Source organism: Pinus tabuliformis, chromosome 1_2, assembly GCF_031772625.1.
Source record: "Pinus tabuliformis cultivar Carrire ecotype Pingquan chromosome 1_2, CPIR1, whole genome shotgun sequence".
Classification (NCBI taxonomy): Eukaryota; Viridiplantae; Streptophyta; class Pinopsida; order Pinales; family Pinaceae; genus Pinus; species Pinus tabuliformis.
The window spans coordinates 636,059,321-636,071,445 of record NC_142298.1 but is presented as its reverse complement, the minus strand read 5'-3'; the positions used below and the strand labels follow the sequence as shown (position 1 = coordinate 636,071,445).

General features: G+C 39.9%; 1 protein-coding gene across 1 annotated transcript in view; it reads left to right on the top strand.

The window, feature by feature from the left end:
• Positions 1-255: 255 nt before the first annotated feature.
• Positions 256-12,125, top strand: part of LOC149207245 (protein DMR6-LIKE OXYGENASE 1-like) — a 79,918-nt gene continuing 68,048 nt past the window's right edge. Inside the window, exons 1-2 of the mRNA XM_089395672.1 lie at positions 256-689; positions 758-1,005. Coding sequence (XP_089251798.1) covers positions 393-689; positions 758-1,005 — 545 coding nt within the window. The 5' untranslated portion in view covers positions 256-392. The remainder of the gene's footprint in view (positions 690-757; positions 1,006-12,125) is intronic.

Below are 12,125 nucleotides of genomic sequence, written 5' to 3'. Positions count from 1 at the left end.
CACGATTTCAAGTGCACACAAAATCACAACAACATAAATTTTTGAAGTTCTTTTTCAGATACACATAAAATCCTGAAATTGAATAACTGTAACTCAAATTTGCTAAATTTTCTACAAAATTTAAGCAAAACTCATACTCAAATCTCCACTAATTTCTACAAAATTTAAGCAAAAAATCATACTCAAAATTTCACTGTTTTCTGGGCACGAATTTGTCGCCTCATTAGACTAGTCTATCTTAAAATGCCTTTTTAGGAAATTCTGTCCAGGAGTGTGAGACGGACGGGACCATGTGACTGACGTTAACCAGATATGGATTTTCCGCTACGCTCTACAATACCAGGGCTCAGCTATAGCTATTGCATTGTTGACATTGTGATCTGGCCGTGGTCATGGCTGCATCGACAACTTCTCTTCCCAATCAACATATTCAGCCACACAACAATGAAGATGAAAAATATCCTGATCATTACAAGGGAGTGAAAGCCCTGGTAGACATTGGCATTCATGCCATTCCTGACATTTACATAAGGCCCGTCGAGCAGCGCCCTGTGTTGTTCGATTCTCATCAACACGAGGACGATCAATTGCCTTTAGTCGATCTCGCTTACCTTCAGGGCGATGGCGAAGGGAGAGGCGCAGTGGTGGAGGCCATCGGGCAAGCATGCCGACAATGGGGATTTTTTCTGGTAATGCCTTTCCAGGTCCTCTACTTCTTTGTTTTTTAACTTGAAGATTGATGAATGTGGGGTTGCAGGTGAAGAATCATGGCGTTCCGGAGTCCGCCATGGCAGAAATGATGAGAGTGGGGCGAGAGTTTTTCCACCTGCCGACGGAGGAGAAGATGCGCTACTTCTCTACGGATCCCAAATGTCTGATGCGCTATGCTACTAGTTTCAATGTTAAAGAAGATAAAATCCTCAACTGGAGAGACTTCATCCGCTACTCCTGCAAACCTCGCGAAGAGATGATGCCGCTTTGGCCTGACAAGCCCACAGATTTCAGGTAACACTTCCTTACCTTCATGCAACCCATTTATTCTTAGTTTGCCTTACCTTCATGCAACCCATTTATTCTTAGTTTGCCAAGTGTACTCATGCAATTTCTTTTCACTAGGCAGGATGTGCTCTTGTATCATTCTACCCTCGATAAAATTGCCACTTCCTGCTCACTATGTAGAACTTCTAGTTGACTGTGCATCAATCACTGAAATCCCTTTATACTCTGCCTCTGAAACCTCTGAAACCCATGTTGCCTCCTCTCTCTTTCCATCTCACTAAATGCTGCTTGTAAGTTTGTCATCGACTACTGATATTCTTTTCATCCACGAGTTCATCATTTTCGTCACGCTCATTTTCGTGAATTTTGATCACTCAAATCAGCTGGGTTGTCCTCGTCTATTCCTGTTTGTTCACCTTCTTGATAGTATATATATCTGCTGCATTGCAGATTGGTGAAATATCCAACCCTTCAGGTAGCTCTACCCCATGTGTATCATCTGAAAACTTTCTTAAAATCACACAGGGACCTATCGTCTGATAATTTGTTTTTTTGTAATTACCGTTGGAAACCTTTCCTTTCTTAAATAAACCAACACCTGATTTCCAACTGTAAAAGACTTTACACCCCTAGACTGATCAGCCTCTTCTTTCTGTTTTTGATTCCTGGGCTGCAATTTTTCCCTTGGCCTATTCATGCATCCTTTGCCTTTTTTCTGTAAAAATTTCCGCATTTACACTTCTCTTTTCAGCCATTGCTTATTTCAACTAATTAGTCACTCCGTTAGGAGCCCTTCCGTAACCAATTTCAGTGGTGTCAACCTTGTAGCTCAGTTCAGTGAGTTATTGTGTGCAGACTTTGCTTGTGCCAATATTGCGTTCCATTGCCCAGGCTTGCTACCAACTAAGCTTCTTAGCAGATTTCCCAAGCTTTAGTTAACTATTTCCGTTTGTCCATCTGTTGAGGGGTGATAGGCAGAACTATATTGAAGCTTTGTCCCCAAATTCTTCCAAAGAACTCTCCAAAAATGACTCAAAAATTGAATGGCTCTATTTGAAGTAATGTTCTTGGGTTGGCCATGGAGCTCACAATTTCTCTGAAGAGTAAGTCTATTATCTTAGTATCATCACTTGTCTTCTTGCATGGGATGAAGTGTGCCATCTTATGTCCACAACCACAAATATAGAATCATTCCTTCACTGTATTTCTGGCAAACCTAGCACAAACTCCATGGATATTTCCTCCCGCAGTCTACTTGGCACAGTTAATGGACTATACAGTCAAGTATTTTGACTTCTCTGTTTTCCCAATTGGCAAACGTTGCATATTTACACATATCTTCTCACATCTCTCGTTATGCGTAGCCAAAAATACTTTTCTTTCAAAATGCATGGGTTTTGTCCCTTCTGAAATGATCATTCAATCCTCCACCATATGATTCCCAAATTCTAGATTAAATTGTCACTGATGGAACCTCTTGGCACACAAAATTGTTTTTTTTGAATAAAAATGCCTCTTGAAAAAATAATCCATGTAGGATGTTTGATCTCCCATCAATGATTCCTTACATGTTCTCTTTTCCTCTGAAAACCGTTATCATGCTCATACAAATTTTTAATAGCTTCAAACCTAACTACCTTTATTGATATAGTTGCCAACAAAGTAATTCGTTTACTCTTTGCATCAGCTATAATCTTTGAGTTGTTTTATTTGTCTTTTCCCCAGAAGAATAAATTTGCAGATATCCAACCCACCTCATATGCCTTTGATTCAATTTGGTTTCGTTCTTTATAAACTTTAGTGGTCAGCGAACAAGACAAATCTCTTTGGAAAATGATATCGCCTCCAATTTTTCAATATTTGCATTGTCCTCAATATTTTTTAATTTTTCAAACTTTTGATTATAGACTGAATATCTTCTCTTTGCCTTCTGAAGCTTCACACTGTTTGCATCACAATCCACCTGAATAATTTTATTAAACTCTAGCGAAGCTAGTATTGGGTTTTCTGTCACTTCTTCATAAGTTCAAAACTCTTTTGAGTTTTTGTTGTCCAGATAAATGTCTCTTTTTAGGGATTTAGTTAGTGGGCCTTTACCTTTTCCGGATTGATTTTTAGCTTATCCCAAATAAACCAGATCTTTTTTGCATAAATGAACAATTCAAATTTATTTGCGATTGTTCAATGCTTCAACTTTTCCATCATCTGTCTTAAATGTAGCATATGCTCCAGCTGTATGTTTCTGAAAATAATTATCTCATGAATGATGAAACTATATAAAAGTGCAGATTTTTCCAAGAATGATATGTGCAGTTGCACTTCATTCATCAGTCATATAAAGGTGCTTGGGGTTTTTGTCACTCCAAATGGCATAACTAGCCTTTCATATAGTCCTTTCTTAGTTTGAAGGATATGATCCATTCATCCCGTTCTTTTATTTGGATTTGATGGTAACCACTTAACAAATCAGTCTTTGAAAAATAACAAGATCCATTTAAACAGTCCATAAGGTCATCTCTGTACCTTTCCCATCTCTTATTTGAATTTGATGGAAATCACTTAGCAAAATAATCTTTGAAAAATAAAGAGCACCACCAACTATATGCATAATGTCATCCATTATAGGTAGCAGAAATTTATACCTGATTCTGATCTTATTGATGGTTATGGAATTGGTATGCATCCCTCCGTACCTTTGGAGTTATCACTGTTGGAACAACACATGAGCTGAAAGTTTCTTTAATCAATCGTCTTTTGGGCAAATCATATACTTTGCTCTTTCCCATGGGCTAACCTATATGAAGCCCGTTTTGGCAAACTTGCTCTTGGAATGAGATCCATGTGATGTGTATCCATTCACAATGGTGGCAACTAGCAGGTAATCCCTTAGAAATTATTTCATTGTATTCTTAAAGCGCTGCCTATATAACTTTCATGTAGGCCATCCAAATATGACTACTCTAGCATGTAACTCTTTCACTATATCCACAACAACTCATGAAATGATCTTGAAATTCATTATTTACTGCAATTCCATCATTTCAGTTGTTAAGATATTAATTTCAATGAAACATAATGCAAGCATGCATTCACATAATGCATTCAAATAAAGTAGTCAAGTCAACATAAAGGTGTGCATAACCACAATTTGCACGCTTTCATAACTTACTCATTGACATCTACTCAATGCATCATTGCATTGATTCAAGAATGCCATATTCTTATGTCAATGTATTTCACCATGATGAGTTGGAAAGTCTGTTGATTTTTGTAGCTCGGGTAGGTACTTTTAGCCTTTTGTCTTGACTAGAAGGACATTGTTTTGCCTCTTTAGGAGTTTGCATGCGACATGCAAGGCATCCATGTGAATTGCATGTGACATGTAGAGTTTGCATGTTGATTGCATGCAACATGCAAGGCATGCATGTGAGTTGCATGCGACATGCGGAGTGTGCAAGTGAGTTGCATGTGACATGCATCTAATGCAAACTAAATTTATTATTGGTACTTGAGTTAAAGAAAGCTAAAGATAAGAAAGTTGACTAATGTTAAGTAACTTATCTTCAGTTAACTTGACGAGCTAATTTTGGCCGTCGATATTAGCTTAGAAAAGTTATAAATTGAGCCTAAGGGTTGAGGCAAAGACACAACAATGACGCTAGCTTCAGGAGGAGGAGGAGTGTGATACTCTAGTGTGTCGGGTCCGAGGAAAGACATGTTACTGCAAAGGATATCTTGATCAACAATATTGAAGGACATATCTAGGGCTTGATCAACTGGATAACTCCAAGTTTTTTATTGTATATGTAATTCCTCAGTTGGGGGCCTGTTGACCAGACTTTGTCAACAATCCGATAAGGCAGTGTACAAGGAAGTGGAGAAATGTTTTCGAAGATAAAAGTCATCTCTCAGCATTGTAAACCCAAATTCTATAAAGTCTATTGTAAATGATGCTAGTACGACCCTTTAATTATGTAACAACACCTCAGTAAGCCTGTGATTTTGGCAAAGGATTTCATCCTAGGAATTTTTTTAACCTCCCCGAATTATGTGTGTTTGTAAACACACATAATCGACAAAGTTTTTCTTCCAGCTTAACCCCAAAGTTAGGGTGGAATTTGCTGACAAGGTCTTAGGTGAGTCCTAGTGTTTATCAAGGCTATTGTAAAAGTGTGTTTATGAATAATTTTAGTGCATGGTCCCTCGTAGACAGGACACAATGGCTAAATTATTTTATTATCGACACACTTGGCTTCATACCAGATTATATTGTGTTGCAAAATTGGGTAAATTATTGAGGGTCTATGTCTAAAGGTGTTTTCCCCTTCCAAGGGTTGATATTGTAATTATTTTGATGTAAAAAATATTTTAGTGCATGGTCCCTCGCAATCAGAAACCATGACTAAAATATTTGAAGGTGGAAAAATTATTAATCTCCTCTGTAGTGAATTAATTAATTTTTCTGACTAAATTAAATAAAAATCCTAATGGAGAGGAATCGGGTCTAAGAGAGGAGGGCCCGGTGTGCGAAACAGATAAACAGTTAGCAGAGGTGGGCTTAGAAAAAGGAGATGACAAAGGAGCTGGAAACAGGGGTATTGTGGAAATTACTGATTCAGAGACCCCCTCAGGAAATCAGCCAGTAGAAAAGAAGGATTTTTCGCAGCAAACAGAAGCGGTAAATGGTGTTGCTGTCGCTCAAGGTAGGGGAGAGATCTCTGGCGATAGGCAGATTGGGGAGAAAAGGAAGAAACAGAAGCTTATCAAGAAAAAGGAGACAGAACCAAATCTAGTGCTGGGGATGGACGTCCAAATAGAGGAAGCTATGGAGGTGGCCGAATGCACTTTGGTAGGACAAGTGAGAGGAAAAAAATATTCAGCCCAATTTATCCAAAATTGGGCAGATCAGCAATGGCAAGCGGCCCCAGATAAATCCTTCAAAGTATCAGTTTTGGCAAAAGGATGGTTCATGATGCAATTCGAAAAGAAGGAAATGGCGGACTGGGTTATGGAAAAAAATTGGGCTTTCGGAAACCATCCCGTTCTCTTCAGGCGATGGACTCCACTGTTTGATGCGCAGCGAGAAAAGGTCGAATCATTCCCGGTATGGGTTCGAGTTCCTGGTCTGCCTCCTTTTCTTTGGGTGGATTCAGTTTTCAGATCCATTGGAAATATGCTTGGCACATATTTGGAAACGGATATGTCCTTCATTGAAACAAGGAATAAAGCCATGGCTCGGATATTGGTCAACCTTAACCCCAGAGCAGGCTTAGCGGAAAATATAAAAATTCAATATAGAGATCTCATCTTCGATCAGCCATTGGATTACAAACACCTGCCATTCAGATGTCACAGATGCCATGTGTATGGACATCTAGCAAGGGACTGTCCGTTGGGTTTTCGTCGCAGAAGGAAACAAAAGAAGGCCGAAGCGGAGGTGGTAACATCAGAAAAGAATATAGACTTCAGGCATGAAGCAGGCCAAGAGGAGGACGCCATGGAGGTGGATAGGAGCGAGAAGGAGAAGTCTCCGATGCAGGCGCAAAAGATCCCGTGCTCGGAAATTGAAGAAGGAACTCCTATCGGATCCGGGAACGCTGCCCTGGAAGTCACAAAAGAAGCAAATGCAGGCCCCCTTGAAGAAACGATGGGTACGCGTCTGGACTCTTGTTTTCCCTCTATGCCTCCTCCTTATGAAGTAAAAGATGCATGCCTAAATTCAAATTCTCATAGTCATTCATCTGTTGAACACTCTCGTGTTGAAAGCATTACTTCATCCATCCCCAAGATTAACCTGAACTGTGAAGAGGCTCCAAATGAAATCTGTGAAGTAAAAATCTCTCCTTCCAAACCGGCATGTCATTATAACCTGCGTTCCCTTGACAAAAGACCGGCTTCTGGAGATCCAATCGGAGGTTTAGGCATGGATATACCCCTGACCTCTATGAAGAAATCTAGGGGCCGGAAGTCTTACCTGTCTAAGGCTCAGGTGAAAGCAAAATTTGACGTGGCGGATGGTAAACAACTGTCGATTCCTGGGGTGCTTAGAGTGGCGAAACCCTGTATGGATGTGTCAAAATGATTTTTCTTTCATGGAACTGCAGGGGTTTAGCCAGTAAACCCAAAAAACTGGCCCTGAAGGAGTTGGTACAACGTTGTAACCCAGACGTACTCATGTTGCAGGAGACTTTAGGCTTGAGTTCAGAAGTTCTGTCATCTCTTTGTTCTACTCTCCCGGGGTGGCAATTTCAAGCTTTGGATTCCATTGGCCACTCGGGAGGCCTGGCTATAGGCTTCAGGGAAGGAAGACTGAAACTATTAAATATGTGGGGGATGGATCATGTGTTGGGAATGGAAGCTATGTCCCCTGATTTTGACTTCCCTCTGATGATCTTAAATATCTACGGGCCATGTCAGGAGAGAGTCTCTTTTTGGAACAATCTCCTGTCTAAATCAGTGATGAGAAGTCAAAATCTGGTGATAGGAGGAGATCTAAATTTCTCTATTGGGAATGCCGAGACTTGGGGTCCTTCTGCCAGAGAAGACCCTCTATCAGATTTCTTCTTGAATGCCCTTGCTACGCATAATCTGATAGATGTAAACCTGCTAAAACTGAAACCTTCATGGAGGAATCGCAGAACAGGTGAAGCTAGAATTGCAAAAAGATTAGACCGTTTTCTTCTATGTGAAGATCTAGCTTCCAGAATTCCGGTTTTCAGACAGTGGGTAGGTGAGGGGGGAAATTCAGACCATTTTCCAGTCCTTCTCGAGTTATCCAAGCCTCCCCTTAAGCTGGCAACACCCTTCAAATTCAATGCATCCTGGATGCAGGAGGAATCATTCAAAAAGCTTTTTAATGAAACTTGGCAACACCCGTGTAGGAATGCCATGGAGGACAAGAGCTTTCTTCTCATGGAAAATTTGAAAAGACTGAAGAAGGCCACTATAGAGTGGGCAAAGAAGAGGAAGCAGAAACAAAATGAAGACTTAATCAATATTAACTTGGAGCTTGGGGAATTGGAAAATCCTGAATCGAATGGCTATGAATCTCAGGAGTCGAAGGATAGGATCTTGTTGTTAGAAAAGCAGAGAAGTCAAATTCTTCTCGACAGAGAAGAGGAATGGAGGTTGAAAAGCAGGGCAATCTGGCTGATGGCTGGAGATGAAAATACAATTTTTTTTCACAATTATGCAAAAGGTAGGAAGATAACGAATACCATCTGGAAGTTGAAGGACGAGGAAGGTAGAGAGGCCAATACCTTTGAATCTCTCTCGTTCATGGGGAGGAACCATTTCCAAAAATTATTCTCTGATCAAGGGGAGCCAACTTTAGCAGAGGTTATCAGAACAGCCCAATGTTTTCCCCGATATGTGGAGGAGGAAGAAGCCGAGGGTTTGCAGGGAGAAGTCACAACAGAAGAAGTGGAGAGTATTATAAAATCTATGGCCAAAGACAAAAGCCCTGGGCCGGATGGGTGGCCTATTGAACTCTTCCAGCATTTCTTTGATCAGATTGGCTCAGAATTAACAGAGGTGGTTGAGGAATCCAGAAGAAAAGGTATGGTCTATGCACCATTCAACTCAACCTTTATAGCCCTTATTCCTAAGAAAGAAGATCCAGTATCGTTTGAAGATTTCAGACCTATATCGCTGTGCAACAACATTTATAAAATTATAGCTAAGGTGATTGCTGTCCGTTTAAAGCCAATTCTGTCTAGATGCATTTCAAACGAACAGTTTGGTTTTCTGGATGGTCGCCAAATACATGAAGCCATTGGGGTGGCTCAAGAGACAATTCATAGTGTTAAACAGATGAAAAGGAAAGGAGCAGTGGTGAAAATTGATTTGTCAAAAGCTTACGACAGAATCAGCTGGACCTACCTCCGGATGCTGTTAACACATCTGGGATTTAAAGTTGACTTTATCAATTGGATTATGGGATGTATCACCAGTGTCAGTTATGCGGTCCTTATTAATGGAGCAGCCTCTCCCTTCTTCAAAGGACAAAGAGGGTTAAGACAAGGATGCCCTTTGTCCCCACTGCTCTTCCTTCTGGTAGCAGAAGGGTTGAGTCAACTAATTCTAAAATCCAAAAGGGAAGGAACTTTAAAAGGGTTGGAGGTTGTAGTCAACTTATTCATTTCGCACCTTCTCTTTGTCGATGATATTTTACTCTTCAGCAATGGGAACCTGTCTGAAATAAAGGAGATTAAGAAGATTCTTGAGCTTTTTATGAAAGCTATCGGGATGCAAGTGAATCATAGGAAATCTCAGCTCATTCTGGAAGGCTTTAACAGACAGGAGACAAGCCAAATTACCTCAGTTCTTCCTTTTGATGTTTATAAGCTCGAAGATCCTTTCAAATATCTGGGGTTTTGGCTGAAACCGGATAATTACAGGAAACAGGACTGGAATTGGTTGGTAGCGAAGATTGAAACCAGAATCTCTCATTGGAGCTTCAGGTGGCTTTCCAGAGCAGGAAGGCTAACTTTAATTAAATCAGTCCTTCTAGCAATTCCAGTTTACTGGGTTGCGCTGACCTGGGTTCCTAAAGGTATTTTGGAAAAGATAAGAAGAATCTGTAGTAGATTTCTATGGGCTGGATCAAAGGAGGATTCAGTGCTTCCTTGGGTTGCCTGGGAGAAAGTGGCAAGATCGAAAGAATGGGGAGGGTGGGGTATAAAAGACCTCACTGCTTTCGGAACCTCCCTGGCGGCAAAATCAGGGTGGAGAATCATCAATATGGAAAATCTTTGGACGAAAGTGGTAAAACGGAAATACATTGACCCCACCCCTCTTGAAGATTGGATAAGGAACCCAGAAAAGAAAGGAGGAAATGTGTCGGTAGTCTGGAGGGCGACTATAGATGCCTTCAAGATTATTGAACAAGGCTTGTCCTGGCAGATTGGAAATGGTGAAAATATTCGAATTGGTAGGGACCCCTGGGTGGGGTGTAACGAAAATTTTGCTCTGCCCCCAGGCCTGATTAGGCATCTAGAGTCAAAAGGATTTCTTTTCCTTAATCAGGTAGAGAAAATTGGTCATTCATCCATATGGGGACAAGCATGGAAATCAGGAGAGGAATTGGACCTTCATCCCCATTGGTGGAACGATTGGAAGGTCTACATTCAAGAACTTTCCAGATCTAATGTAAGGTTAAAAGACAAACCGGATCAGCTGGTGTGGGCTCACGCTGATTCTGGATCCTACTCCCCAAAATTTGGATACAAGTTCCTCATGACTAAGAAAGGTTGGGGAGATCCAGAATGGTGGGCAAAGTCATTATGGAAGCTAAAGTGCCCTGCTAAAGCCAAGCTTTTCTTCTGGTGTATTCTAAAAGGAAAAGTCCCTACATGGGACATTCTCCAATCCAGGTTTAAGTCAGGGCCGGGAAGATGCCCTATGTGCAAAAATGACTCTGAAACTATAGCACACCTTTTTATTGGTTGTCCTGTAGTTAAAAAAGTATGGGTGGAGGTTGAGAAGCTTATTCAATTACCGGCAGCCTGGGAAGGGGGAAATATCCCTGAAGCATGGCATAAATGGTGGCGCTTATATTCAAATGGGAAATTGCGGAATCTGCCTCCTATTATCTCTTGGGGTATCTGGATTGCAAGAAACAGAACCATCTTTCTAGACAAGGAAACCCCTGTTGAATCAATTGCCATTCAATGTACATCTATTTACTCAAACATACCTGATTCAGAGGAAGAAAGGATGCCCAGACAGGTTAGAGAAGAACAAATCAAGGAAGGAGTGCCATGGGCTTATTTTGATGGAGCATCTCAAAATAACAAAGCTGGAGCAGGATTAATCATCCATATAAACGAAAGACAGTCTCTAAAAGCTTCCGTGGGCTTAGGCAGTGGCTCAAATAATTTTGCAGAATTATCTGCTCTAAAGCTGCTCCTATGTTGGCTTATACACAGGAACATCTTCACAGTTCAGATTTTTGGGGATTCATTAAATGTTATCAAATGGGCAAATGATCAAAGCAGATGTCAAAATTATATCTTGTATCCTTTATTAGAAGAAATTCAACATTTAAAATTATCTTTTAATGTTTTCTCTATTCATCACATTAATAGGGAGCACAACGATTCAACAGACAGGCTTTCTAAAGAAGGTCTACAACAAGCTATGGGCAGTTGGAGAATAGTGGAGGAAAACAATGGAGAAATCCATCTCTCGGACCAGCCTCCTTATGTATAGATGCATGCTTCTGAAGACTTAGCAGACTGGTTTATATAGTTTCTTTTTGTATACAGCTGAGAGTTTCTTTTTTGAAAATCTAGACTTGGACATCCTTTCTCAACTTGGGTTGTTTTCCTCGATAGAGGAGACCCGGGGGAAAGATGCTTGCTGCTGTTTTTTATTACCATGGATGCTAAATATATGGAAAATTGTTGATACTTTTTGATGGTGCTGAGGAAGGGAGCTGTTTTCCTCTGTAGAGGAGGCTCTTGTTATGCTCAGTATGCTCCACCTCTCTTTTGCTGAAGGAAGGCAGAATAGTCTTCATACAGATCTTTATGATGATCCATCATACAGTCAAAGGAATGCTTCGGCATATGATATGTAACTTTTTATCATAATTATAAAAAGTTTGTTTTTTTCTTTGGAAAAAAAAATAAAAATCCTAAGCCAAAAAATTAATTAATTTTGAGTCAAAAAATAATTATAGAGAAATTAATTTCTCTCTAAGTGGAAAATAATAAAAAATTCGTGGGTCAAAAATAAGTTAATTTTTGGAGGTCCTCTACCAAGGAAAAAATTGACATTTTAAGAAAATCTGGGCCTTTGGATCTTGGTGGTTAAGTCAAAGTCAAAATTTTGAGGAAATTAATCCAATTTTTTATTTTTATTTCTGGATTAATAAAAAATGGGTTTTAAGAATTTTTCATCAAAAATAAAAATTCGACGGTGGAGATTAATCCAATTTTTTATTTTTATTTCTGGATTAATAAAAAATGGGTTTTAAGAATTTTTCATCAAAAATAAAAATTCGACGGTGGAGATTAAAAGGTGATCAAGTTATTTTCGACGATCGAGATTATTTTGACAAGAATCAAGCCAGCTAGCCGTTATTTCCACTTGGAAGGGTTTTCTCTATATAAGGAAGCCAT